The sequence below is a fragment of the Balaenoptera ricei genome, chromosome 9 (genome assembly GCF_028023285.1).
Source record: "Balaenoptera ricei isolate mBalRic1 chromosome 9, mBalRic1.hap2, whole genome shotgun sequence".
Taxonomy (NCBI): domain Eukaryota; kingdom Metazoa; phylum Chordata; class Mammalia; order Artiodactyla; family Balaenopteridae; genus Balaenoptera; species Balaenoptera ricei.
The window spans coordinates 24,687,468-24,701,329 of NC_082647.1; the positions used below are offsets into that span (position 1 = coordinate 24,687,468).

Here is a 13,862-nt window from a genome sequence, read left to right on the forward strand (position 1 = left end):
AGTGCCTCAGAACAGCCCTCTAGGTGGTCCTGATGCAACGACCTGTTTAGAAAATCACTGGCCTCCTTCTCTCTCTCTAAATCTACTCCCAGAAAGGATGTAAGGAAGCTTACAATAAAAAATAAACTGAAGAAACCATGTGAGGAACTACCAAGAATAGATTAAGATGATTCCTATACTTGCACATGAAATGGAAGTGGGAAAGATCTGCAAGACAATGAGAATGATCTAAAGGAAGAGGCTTTGGCGTCAGAGTGTGAAAACCAGAGCTCAGAACCCAACCAAGCCCCATGCTCCCGCCAGACTCCCACAACAAGAGCAGGACCAGAATAAACTCTCCCCATGCGCTACAGGTTCCCTGACTATCCTCCTCATCCCCACCCTTCGCAGGTCTAGACCTGCTGCCCCAGGAGAATGGCTGGGTGTTCGGAAGCAGAGGTGAGACTGCATAAATAAAACCCACTGGTACCATGTTCCTCTGGGTCCCAAGCAACCACTCCCACTAGTCTATCCTGACACCACCGCTGAAGCCAGGAATCTTCATGGCTCAATTCTATCCACCCTCCAGCCGCTCCAGTGTCTGATCACTTAGTCTAATTCAAATTCTAACTCTGGTCTTCCACACTAGAAAACCGTATTTCAACTAATCTACCTTCTCAAAACAGAACAAAAAACAAGCAATGGGAACAGAAAATATGTCTCCTGCAGGATAAGCAGCAATTCAAAGTGAAGACTACCAGAAGGCATAAGATTTCTCAGCTTTGATTCATGCCTAAAAAACATGTAATACAGTGCTTCTTTCTTATACATTTGCAGCCTTTGGGGGCTATAAGGAGCTTAGAGACGATGAGTCCAACCACTTCATTTAAGAGAAAAGAAAAGAGCCTGAGAGGCAGACTACCTTACCCCACAGCACGCAGCTGCACAACAGCAGCAGCTGGCCTAGAACCTGTGTCCCCTTAATCCCAGGTCCATGATCTCTCTTCTTTTCCAGGTTGCTTCCCAGGGACAATGTTAATGCATTGGATTTATTAACTTGAAGCACAGTTCCCCAAATCTCCTCAATTCCCCCTATTACACATGAGGTTGGTGTTACAAGACCATCCCGAGCAGACTACTTCCCACGTAAAGAGAACGCAAAGCACCTCAAACTGTGTTAAGGCATAAAGAGAGAGGAGATGGTGCCTTAAAGTCTCCGTCATAAGCATGTAAATGGAGAAAATATGCCAAGCCCAGTTTATATCAGAGACTGAACATCTCAAAAATGACATCTGAAAGTGTCACCTAAATTTTCATTAAGTTTATTTTCCCTGTAAGTTGCTTAACTTCCTAATTTTTAAAAAATGCCAACTGAAATCACTGGGGGTTTTTTTCCTAAACATTAGAGCTAAGTGAGAAAAACGTGATGTTAATTTATCATATTGAGTCTCACTGAAAGTAAGTGAATCCCCACAACACTCCATCTGCATCAAATGTTCACAACCTGTGATTCTGCATCAATTTCCGCTGTAAGAACAAAAAGCATACGTCAGTCTCCCAAGAGAGGAATTAGCAACAGAAACCGGGGCGGGGTGGTGGGGAGACCTGGGTGGGTATCCATCTCCAAACAAGAAATAAGAGGAAAAGCTACCTAAGCCCAGTAAGAGTTGAATCCCTCTACTTCATTCCTTGTCCCCGATAAGGCAAAAAATTTCCTACAATATTTAGCTATGCTCTCCCTTGAAAAAATGAAACAAAATAAATCCAAAGACCAGATTCCAAAGGATATCTACTGAACACCCTGCTAGAACCATACCTGTCAGCTGGACTGCTAGCCCATGCTGATAAGTAAGTTTCACAACAGACCTTAGAAGCTTCTTACCGGGATTCAAAAACCTGGCCAATTTTCTCTTCTGAACTTACCGATGAAAACTAAAATGTTCACTTATTTCCCAAATTTCACTCTCCAAGTAAACCGGGGCATAGACGCGCCAAAACACTTGCCTCGTTATTAACAGCGCTGATCACTACCCGGCCCCAGGAGTCCCCACTCCTGTTAAACAGCCACACTGCTCACGAGCTCTTCTCTCCTGACCGTTAGTTTGAGCTCTGAAGCATGCTACTCTGCTTTTCACCATCACTGTTACCTAAAGCTTGCTAGGTTAAAAGTGTTGCCAGAGGCCAGAGCTACTACATTCCAGGCAGTAAAAAAATGATGTCAGGAGCATGAACACTGACAGGTTCTAGCTGCTCTGTGACTCCTGCTAAGCCTGCTCTTGGCGTTTATCGTCTCATCCGGGGCCCGTCCACTGAGAGGTGGGTACCTTGGGAATACACAGGATTGGCTGACAGGAAGTCAGAAAACCTTAGTCTTGGGACTTCCCTGGTGGTCCAGCGGTTAAGACTCCGCACTCCCAACGCAGGGGGCATTGCAGGGTTCCATCCCTGGTCAGGGAACTAGATCCCGTATGCCACAACTAAAGATCCCACGTGCCGCAACGAAGATCCTGCGTGTCACAACTAAGACCCAAATAAATAAATAAATCTTAAAAAAAAAAAACCAACCTTAGTCTTGGCCCTGTAAGAAACGTGAATATGACCAAGAGCAAATATTTTTTTTAATCAATCTCTCATCAGTTATATTTATTCAGTAGACTTAATGTCTGCTACTGATCTCACCAGGATACCAGAACAAGCATCACCTCTGCTGCCTTTCCACCTTTTATCACTGTAAAACACATATATTAATAGCTCAGGTTAAACCCATACCATTTATGTGAAACAATGAACTTGAAGACACTGAAGAGCTGCTATAAAAATTCTGAAAATAATCACCAATGGAGACCCTAGGACCTTTGCACTTGCGGTTCCCTCTGCCGGGAACTCTTCCCCCGTGGCTGGTTCTTTGATGTCTATCCGATCTCAGCCGAGGGAAGCCTTTCCTACCTAAAGGAGCCACCCCTCCCTTCCTCCCAACCGCTCGGTCCCATTCCCCTACCGGAAATCGCTATCTTACACTATCATCTTCTTGTTTACTTGTTGATGGTCTATCTCCTCCATGAACCCATAAGGGCAGGAATCTGATTTACTTTTTTACCACTGTTTCTCTAATACCCAGACAGTGCTTGACACAGATGATCAATAAAATTCGTTCAAGAAAGGAAATATGATTGCTCATCATTCTATATCATTAGTTAGTACATGGCAGCAGCCACTGTTAGCACGACTAGAGCCAAAAGGATGCTTCCTCTTCGTACAGGAAAAACGACAGAAAGCCTTTAAGACATAGCAAAAACTTAGTGCTCCTTTACTTACAATTTTGATTGAAAGCTACCATGCTCACCTGCTGGGAAGTGGGCAATTTTAAGACTAGAGGGGAAAGCCTTCCATCCTATTCCACCCACTTCTTTGCAAATGGCCCTACTAAAATATTGTTATTCGGCTACCTTGTCCCTTTGAATAGTAGAATAAGAGTGTTAAGTAGCTTAGCAAAGGTGTTTTTCTTTCACAGTCTGCATGAGCTAAGTGCACGTAGGAAGGAACAGATCAGTAGACTACTACTCTATCCCTACTACACTCTGGAAAGACACATACTTCTTAGCTCAGAAACATAGGAAACACTTAGCTATAATGATCTAAATTACAGGCAGCATTTCCTACAAGCTGTACACTGGAGAAATTTCCACTAAGCTACTCACCAGGAAGCTTACATCCCGCTTCACAACAACCTGGCAGCACAATTCCTGTCGAAGGAGGAAATTGTGGCCATTTCCTCCTTTAGGTGTCCCAAGGCTTAGGCATCGAGTGAGAATCCTGGTTCTTAGCATAAAACCAAAGACTGGCAGAGGGATCCTTTTCCCCTTTTAAATGGGGCGGGGTGAAATGGGAATTGAGATTTGGTCTTCCACACCATAAGCAGGATAAGATATGCTGCTTCCATGGCTGCTTCTGATAAGCACAGAAGACTCAAGAACTGCGGCGGATTTATCCTGCTATGTGCTCCTGCTTGAAAAGACATGCAGACATAAGATAGGAGGGTTAGCGTGAAGACTTCGAAAAGGGCTCTATCCCCATGACAGAAGTAAATGGGGTCAGCAAAACCAGCGAAAATAGCCATCTCTAAGTAGCTGCTAAGTGGGGTGACTGAATTTTATACTCAGTACCCCAAGACTTCTCCCAACCTCTATTTAACATGTGCTGACAATATTCTGATGCAGCTAAAGAAAGTCTAGTATTTACTCAAGAAACCCAGAGATAGAATCCTCTAGGGTTTTGAGAAAATATCTGATTTGACAGAGACATTTACTTTCCCAGGTCCTATTTTGTCTGCCCACACAATTGCCAGTCTTATCCCAACTCAAAAAATATACAAATCCACCTTCGGTTTTTCCATCATTCTCACTGCCTTCTCAGTAACAGAAGGGCCCCACAACGCTTGTGTCAACTTACTGCCGACTTCCTCCTTCAACACATTCCAGAACCAGCTCTGTCCCTTGGCTCCCACTCTCAATAGCAGACGTAGCCTCTACCGTCATTTTAAAAAACTGGGCAAATGCAAAAATTTTTTACAACTTCATTCTCAGTTCTTTCTTCTTCAACCTTAAAAGAAGGAATGCAGGACTTGCTAGGACAGCAAGGCAGAGACCAGAAGAAACTTGCACTTTCCATGGCCTTTCCATGGTTCTTTGGCAAAAAAGAGGAAGGGTGAGTACTCCTCTTCACTGCAGCAAACCTCAACCCTAGACCTTCAGACCTTCAGCTCAGCCTGAGTCCAGACAAATCTCAGCCTGAAAGGCCCGCCTCTGGTTAGTCAGTTTCTGCCCCTCAACCCAAAGACAAGCAAAGCAGTGGCCACTATTTTCCTATTCATCAAACTATTTCCTCCTCACTTTCCTCTGTCATAGAGCCCCATCTTCCCTTGCAGTTCTTACGAAGCAGTTCCTGGTACCACCGGAAACGATTACTCTCCAGGAAAATACAACTTTGCTTAGCAGAAGAACTTCACACAGAGCAACTGGCCAGGGGTCGATTTTTCATTCCAGACAGGCTTCGAAGCCTGGCACAAATCTGCCTGTCGCTCTGTAGTTCACCCAGCTTCCCTCACCTAATCCCTGCCTGGAACTCACCCACCCACCTCTTGCAGCTTGGTCACAGAAAAACAGCAGTATAGGTGACTCTACCACTCAATCTTCAAAGCCTCCGTCCAATCCTAGCGTGTCTTCCACACCACACTCCTTTGCACGTAAGGACCATAAGCACCAAATAAAGTCACTTAGCATAACAGCAGCTCCTGGACAAGACAGGAGTGACATCTAATCTTTCCTTTGCTCAATTACAGTCAGCTTCACTTTCCTGCAATTTTGCGGCCATGCATCACCGGCCCTGCCCTCTGCTAACGTCATGCCCTGGAATCAGAGGCACTGTACTATGATGTTCAAGAGCCTGTGCTTTAGCAGACAGGCCTGGGTTCAAGTCCCAGCTCTGCCTCTCATTACCAATTAAAAAGTACCTGTCCTGGGGAAAACTACTCTTTCTAAACCTCAGATTACATATCGGTAAAATGTAGCCAATGATCCTATCTACTTGTTAGGTATTATAAATGAGATAATACAAACAGAATACTCAGCTCAAGACATGAGCCTTAATAAACAAGTGATTGTTGATATTCAGTATCCTCGGGAGTAATCTGTGGGCAGACGTCGTCACCCCATAGAATCCAGATGCCCTGGAAACCTCCAGCATTTGTAGAAGCAAAAATATGTTCAGCCTCCTTCCACTCCCACCCCACAAATAAGAGGGGCCTTTAAGAAAAATTCAAGCCTTAGCAAAGGAAAAAACTCAGAAAGATTCACTCAGTGCTGCCAACTCCACTACCAGACAGACCGCCAAGCACTGCTCTGTTCCTATGGTGAAGGGAAAGATCAGTGCAAATGAAAAAGCTAATTTAAGAGGAGCCACTTCAGGATAATCCTTTCATAGGTCAAGTCAGTATTTCAAAGAGGTGAAAATATGTGGACCTTGGAAATTCCCTTCTCTTTCAGTTTCTGATAAATTCTGACTTTCCGTTTATGTATAAATAAACGGGGAAAGCAATATTGAAAATCCTAAGAATCTCAGCTGGCGGCAGCATACTGCCTAAGAAATGAATACATGAGCATCAGTGGGAAAAAAAAATCTTGAAATCTAATTCATACACACAAGCTGAAGAATACTTTAATCCTGTGAAAGACAATGAGCCAAGAAAACAGAATGTATTTTAAACTTTCTACAACTGTAAACCACTGCAGAGCTTTGGGACAAAATCTCATAAAGAATATTTCCTGACAGAAAAGTCAGAATTGCAGTCTGAAATGCAATCTGGAAGTCTGTGGTCATCACAACCAGAAATTCTAGTAACAACCAAGAAGTGTCAGGTTCCAATATTAGGGAGCGTTGGGGGGAGGCCAATAGAGGGGACAACTGATAAAGAGAATTTATACTACAAAATTATCATGGAGCCGGGGGTAAATATTTTTTAATGAAACTTGCAGGGTTTAAATTCACCATTCAAGGATGTAGGAAGTAAGGGGATATATAATCAGGCAGAATCTACGGTGTTACAGCAGTGAGCTGGGAATCAGAACACTTGGGCTCTGGTAATGGCTCCAATCCAAACCACGAGGTGACCTTAGGCAAGTCACTTGCCCTCTTCAAACTAGTCTCATCTGTAGTGAGGGAACAATAATGATCGCTAAGATTCCTACCGGTCTAACATCTTAAGAGTCAAAAAGAAGGGGAGCACAAATATGAGGAGCTCTCAGGACTACAAACTTGACACAAGAGGTGGAGGGAAAAAGACGGGAAATGAGGGCCAGAGCGCGAGAAAAACTTGGCGTAAGTAACTGAGCGTGGGTGAAAATATAAAAGCTTCAAGAAGACCAAGTACTCCAAGAGTTCCATGGAAGAGCGGACGTCAGGATCTTGAAAAAATGCAAACTACTCAGCATATGCTAAAATGGACAGAGGACGGGTGGATCAGAGGACAGCTACCAACAAATTATCCCCGTTAACCAATCACTAATCTGTCTGTCCTGGTAAACAGCCAGGAGACTGAGTGCCGCGATCACGGAAATCACTGTGACCCCTAATGCCAAGGTGTCCGGGAGGCAAGGCACCCAGAGGAGTCCGTGTCGGTTTGCGTCCAGGGAGGGGATTCCGAGAACGGGTGAAAAGTGAGGAAAGGGGCAGAGGAAAGAGGATCTGGGAGACCATGCAGGCTGGCGGCAGGGGAAGGAGCCAGCGCCAGACTCCCGCACGGTGGTGGCCAGTGGGATCGGTGTCCCGGTCCCCGCTCTCACCATCTTGACGATGCCCCGCTGCACGGTGGGGACCGCGGGTCCCCCGGAGGAGCCGCCGCTCTGCGCGGAGGAGGCCATGTGTAGCGATGGAAAACCAGCGAGTAAGACGGTGGGCCGGCTTGGAGGTGTCAGTGTGGGTGTCGGTGTTGGTGAGAGGCCGCCGCGGAGAGGAGCAGGCGGGCGACCGGCTGTGGGCGATGGACGGGACGGACACGCCGGGTGCTCAGAGGAGCAGCAGCGGGACCGCCAGCAAAAGAGACGCGATCTCCGCCGCCGCTACACGTTCTACTCGCCGCGCAAGCGTGCCAGAGCGCCACTGCTCTCCGGCCAATTAGAGCCCAGAGCCCGCCGGACCCCAAGCCAATAGGCACCCTGCTCGCGGAACCCCGCCCCTTGCTCCCCAAACCGGTGGAGAGCTTCAGGAAGCGCTGAAAGAGCTGATTTGCGGTGATGGGCTAAGTATGGGGCGGGACTTCCGGGGCAGCGGTAGTAGGTAGTGTCGGGAGGTGTAGTGGAAAGGAAAGGACACGTCAGCATCTGGCCGCGGGGCGCGGTGGGCCATGGGAGCCCCAAGGGCGGGGTCAGCCTCGCCCTCCGGCTTGGCCCCGCCCATTACGCTCCGCCCCGCGGGCCCCTGGGGAGCCCACGTGGAAGCCCGCTTTACAGGAGGGCGCACCAGGGTTGGGGAGAGCGGACTGGGACCCCCGAGCCAACGAGGCCGAATCCTAGAGGGATCTCAGTACTGGTGCACACCGACTTCCGACATTTTACCTCAGCTGAAAGTGTGGGAAGTACTTGGAAAAGTCTGAACGCCGTGAAACCTACCGATGTTGGCCTTGACACCGAACGTGGCCGCGCGCCCTCCCTGTAATCGGGAGTGTATCTCGCTCGCATTTGAGTCGTCGGTGACTAGCACTTGTTAGGTGCTCGATTAATGTTTTTTGGTGGAAAGAATACATCTCTCTTACGGGGTGATATGTCTTGTGCGCCAGTGAAGTTGCGGAGAACCTTGCTAACACTCTCTCCGTTGACGTAGCGTGAAGAGCCACGCCTCCTCCAACCGCCCGACGCCATCCCTTCACCTAGCCCTAGTCTCTTTCGAATAAAGTGATGGCGGGGTAGGGAGGCGCAGAGCAAAGACATGTGAGTGTTGAGAGACAACTAATATTCGTCGAGTGCCCACTATGAGGAGCCGAGGATCTTACTTTCATGCCATTTAATCTTAATCTTGAAACTTGGTCCTACACTGACGACAGTTTCCCCTGTAGCTCTTTTGAGAAGCGGTTATTCTCCCACACTTCACTTTTCCCAGAGGCAAGTTTTGGGGTGAGCATCTTCCTAGACGCCTATTGCCCCTTCCATACCATTAATTTGCCATCCTCTTCAAAAAAAAAAAAAATCTCTGTGGTGGCTCATCCCACCTGATTATAGTACTCTCCTCTTCACTGGGGTTGTTGTCTTCTCTGCCCCAAATGCCACTTTGTCATTCATTGAAATTGACACCTGGTGCACACTCTTCTCCACCCAGTGATCCTGAGTGACTTTAACCTTTATGTGCCTGACTTATCCAATACCCTGGCCTTGACCTCATCTTCAGTGAATTTGACCTCTGCACCCCTTCAGCTACCCTCTTTAGGACAGATGAAGCATTACAACAGCTCCACAGCTGAAACTGTAAACTCAAACACCCCATTCTCTGATCATAATTGCTGTCCTTTCTCCCTTCTCACTGTTACTTCTTATACCTTGTATTAGTTATCTATTGCTGTATAACAATTTACCCCAAAACTTAAGTATTAAAACAATGAGCATTTATTATCTCACAGTTTTTGTCAGGAATCTAGGCAGGTCTTAGCTTCAAGTTCCCTCACAAGGCTGTAATCAAGCCTATAATCAATGGGAGCTTTTGTCTCATCTGAAGATCCCATCTGACTAAGGGAGGATCTGCATTTAAGATCACTCAGGCAGTCATTGGCAGGATTCAGGACCTCAGTTCCCTGCTATGTGGGTCTCCCCGTAGGGCACACAGCGTGGTAACTGGTTTGCATCAGAACAAGTGAGTAAGAGAGCGAGAGGACAAGCACGAGTCTTTTTGAACCTAATCTCAGAAGTAACATCCGAGGACTTCCCTGGTGGCGCAGTCGTTAAGAATCCACCTGCCAATGCAGGGGACACAGGTTCGAGCCCTGGTCTGGGAAGATCCCACATGTTGCAGAGGAACTAAGCCCATGTGCCACAACTACTGAGTCTGCGCTCTAGAGCCCACGAGCCACAACTACTGAAGCCCACGTGCCTAGAGCCCGTGCTCCGCAACAAGAGAAGCCACCGCAATGACAAGCCCCCGCACCGCAATGAAGAGTAACCCCCACTTGAGTCCCCGCTCGCCGCAACTTACAGCAACAAAGACCCAACGCAGCCAAAAAAAAAAAAAAAAGTAACATCCCATCACTTGCCATGTTCTATTAGGTGCAGCCCACACTCAAAGGGAGGAGATTACACAAGGGCAGAGATTACCCAGGAGGTAGGATCACTGGGGATCATCTTAGAGGCTACCTATCACACACTGTTCTTTAAGTAGAATTCAAAGTCCCTGAACCTCTCTGTCCTCTTTATATCAGCTCTTTTCTGCTTTCTCCTGGTCCCTTAGACTCCATTATTTTTGCCCCTCTCCTTCCAGTATCCTCATCTCTAATCCCCATTTGCCTTCCACTGGACTCAACTGTCAAAACTCCAACTCTAGAACTCTCTGCCTTCTCCAAACCTACCACTTAACTAGAGCAAACACTCAAAGATGCAGGTCATTGCCACACTAACAATTCACAGGCCCTCACACATTGCCTGGAATTTCTTCTGTTTCCTCAATCACTTTGGTCTCCAACTCCATTGGGTCTGGTGTGTCGTTGTTTAATTAAAACTATGTTTTTAGAGCAGTTTTAGTTTCACAGCAAAACTGAGAGGAGGGTACAGAGATTTCTCCATATATTCCCTGCCGCTGCACAGGCATAGCCTCCCTCATTATCAACATCCCATGGTCCATTTGTTACAGTTGATGAACTTATATTGACACGTCATAATCACTCAAAGTCCATAGTTTACATTAGGGTTCACTCTTGGTGTTGTACATTGTATGGGTTTAGACAAATGTATAATGGACATACATCCATCAATATAGTATCACACAGAGTATTTTCCCTGCCCTAAAAATCCCTGGGTCTGTTTTACAACTGATGGGAACATACTTTATAACACAGGGAGCTCTACCTAATGCACTGTGGTAACCTAAATGGAAGGGAAGTCCAAAAGGGAGAGGATATCTGTATGTGTATGGCTGATTCATTTTGTTGTGCAGTGGAGGCCAACACAACATTGGAAAGCAACCATACTCCAATAAAAATTAATAAAAAAAAATCCCTGGGTCTGTTTTAAACCTTCTCTGTTTTCCTCTTAACCCTGACTCCACTCTCTCCCACACTCTCCAATAGTGTAAGGCCTCCTACTTCGGAGGGATAATAAAAGCCATCAAGAACTCCTTCCATATAAAGACACAGACGTAGAGAACGGACTTGAGGGCACGGGGAGGGGGAAGGGGAGGCTGGGACGAAGTAAGAGAGTAGCACTGACATATATACACTACCAAATGTAAAACAGATAGCTAGTGGGAAACAGCAGCATAGCACAGGGAGATCAGCTCTGTGCTCTGCGACCACCTAGAGGGGTGGGATAGAGAGGGTGGGAAGGAGACGCAAGAGGGAGGGGATATGGGGATATACGTATGCATATAGCTGATTCACTTTGTTATACATCAGAAACTAACACACCATTGTAAAGCAATTATACTCCAATAAAGATGTTAAAAAAAAAAAAAGAACTCCCTCCATTTCCCAGCACTAAAGCTAAAAACTTATCTTCCTTCTCATTCTTCTCCTTCTCTCCCTTGTTACAAAGAAAAAACTTCCTACTGCTTAGGCTAAACTCTCTGTCTATGTCCTGGATCCACCCCCTCCACCTTCTCAAGGGCGCTCAGATAATTCCCTCTCCTGTTTCATAGCCTCTCAGTTTATCCTGGATTCTTCTCATTAATATTTAAATATTCTCAAATGTCTTGCACAGTAAAAATAAATTAATTAAATTAATCTTTACTCCATATCCCTCTCCAGATAGCTCTCCTCCCTTCATAGGCAAACCCTCTTGGTGAAATTCTTTGTGTCTGTTGCCTCTGCATCCTCACCCTGCATTCAGTCCTCAGCTCCCTGCACTCTGACTATTGCTCTTATCAACTTACTGAAACTGTTCTCTCCAAGGTCACTCATGAGTGACCTCCTTGTGACTACATTCAATGGACACTCTTCACATTCGGCAGTCACTTAGCTGAGCTCTCCATAGCATTTGACATCGTACTCCTTGAAATGTCTCTTTCCTTCCCATATTTCTTATATTCCTCCCATCTCTCTAGCTATTCCTCCTCATCTCCATTTAAAGGACTCTCCTTTTGCCTACCCCTTAATATTGATGTTCCCCTGGGTTCTTCTCAAAGTATCTTTTTTTCTAGCACAAAACATTCTTCCTGAGACATCTAGTCCATTCTCATGGCTGCATGCTAATGATTCCCAAATAGATAACTTCTGTTAAAATAACTCCCTTGCGCTCCAGACCCATATGTACAATGATACTCTGGATATCTGCCCGTGGCTGTCACCTTGGGAATTCAAATTCAACATGTCTCACAAGGAGCTCATTATCTTTCCTCCCTAGCCTCCTCTTCCCTAGTATGTGTCTCAGCCCAAATAATGAGATGAAAAGCTACACAGTTAGGGCTTCCTTGGTGGCGCAGTGGTTGAGAGTCTGCCTGCCGATGCAGGGGACACGGGTTCGAGCCCTGGTCTGGGAGGATCCCACATGCCGTGGAGCAACTAGGCCCATGAGCCACAACTGCTGAGCCTGCGCGTCTGGAGCCTGTGCTCCGCAACAAGAGAGGCCACGATGGTGAGAGGCCCGCACACCGCGATGAAGAGTGGCCCCCACTTGCCGCAACTGGAGAGAGCCCTTGCACAGAGGCGAAGACCCAACAGAGCCAAAAATAAATAAATAATAATTAAAAAAAAAAAAACACAAACTCACATTATTAAAAAAACAAACAAACAAACAAAAAGCTACACAGTTACAAGCCAGAAATCTGGAGATCATCTGTGACTCCTCTCTCTACCTCATTCCTTAATTCTTAGTCAATCTTGGAAATCTGTTAGATCTACAGCAGTGCGGTGTAGCACATAAGCCCGACCTGGAGCAAGGCTGCCTGGGTTCACATCCCAACACTATATAACCTTGAGCAGGCTGTGTGGTATCTCTGTTCCATGGATTTCTCCTCTGTAAAGTAAAGATGATAATAAGACTTACCTCCTAGGGTCGTTCTGGTCTTGAGGATTGTATGCGTTAGTATATGCTAAATGCATAGAACACTGCCTGGATATATGTGTTAAATTTGCTGTGATTATTATTAAGTATCTCCTGTTGCTTAAGCCTGACATATTTTCACCCGGGTTGCTGCACTAGGCTTATAATAGAGCTCCCTGACATCAGGGAGCTTCCTTGACCTACACCCCACCCATTCTTCCTACTGCAGCCTAAGTGATATTTCTAAAATGCAGATCTGATCAGGTCTTTCTACTCCCTAAGCCCCTCACGTGATTTCTCTACACCAGCTCTTCTCTCACAGCTCTACCCTTCCACAGTGTGCCCAGGCCAAGTGAACTCGGTTTTGGCCTTTCAAGACTACACCCCTTGGCCTCCAGGGCTTTGTGCCTACTTTTCTGTCTGCCTGGAGCACTCTTTCCATCCCTCTTTCCTCCTCCCTGCCCTGACTCACTTCCCCTGTTTCCCCATCCTTCAACTCCCCACTTAGAAATCAGAATGTCTCCCCTGGAAGGCATTGAGAAGAATGCCTTTCCTCAGGGTAGGATTGTTTTGTTTTTTCTCCTACTCTTGATCTGTTAAAGCACGTATGAGATTGTAGTATCATTGTCTCTTTCCCTTTGAAAATGTCATCAGACTGTGTCTGATTTCCTTACAGTGGAATTCGGAGGCCATCCCTGGCACAGACAGCTGCTCAGTATATATCTGTGAATAAATGAATGACAGGGACTTCCCTGGTGGTCCAGTGGTTAAGACTCCGCGCTTCCACTGCAGACAGCACAGAGTTTGATCCCTGGTCGGGGAGCTAGGATCCTGCATGCTGTTCGGCACAGCCAAATAAAATACAACAAAATAAATGAATGACAGAAAAGTATTATCATATTCATTTCACCTGTAAGGAACTATAGATTCAAGTAGGATGTTTGTTGAAGGTCACACGGCTAGAGAAGTAGTAGAGAAGGGATTTGACACTAGTTCTTGTGACTCTAAAACTCATGTTCACTCTGCCATTAGTAATGGAAGGAGACTTAGAAAACCTTAAAGGTGACTCCTGTGTGGTGGTGAACATGAACACATACCGCCCGCCCACACACACACGATCTGGAGATGGACAAGATTCATTTAAACAAACAAACA

At 46.1% G+C, this 13,862-nt stretch overlaps 1 protein-coding gene across 1 annotated transcript in view; it reads right to left on the bottom strand.

The window, feature by feature from the left end:
- Positions 1–7,591, bottom strand: part of SND1 (staphylococcal nuclease and tudor domain containing 1) — a 412,864-nt gene extending 405,273 nt beyond the window's left edge. Inside the window, exon 1 of the mRNA XM_059933468.1 lies at positions 7,317–7,591. Within this exon, the coding sequence (XP_059789451.1) occupies positions 7,317–7,394 (78 nt within the window). The 5' untranslated portion in view covers positions 7,395–7,591. The remainder of the gene's footprint in view (positions 1–7,316) is intronic.
- Positions 7,592–13,862: the final 6,271 nt, after the last annotated feature.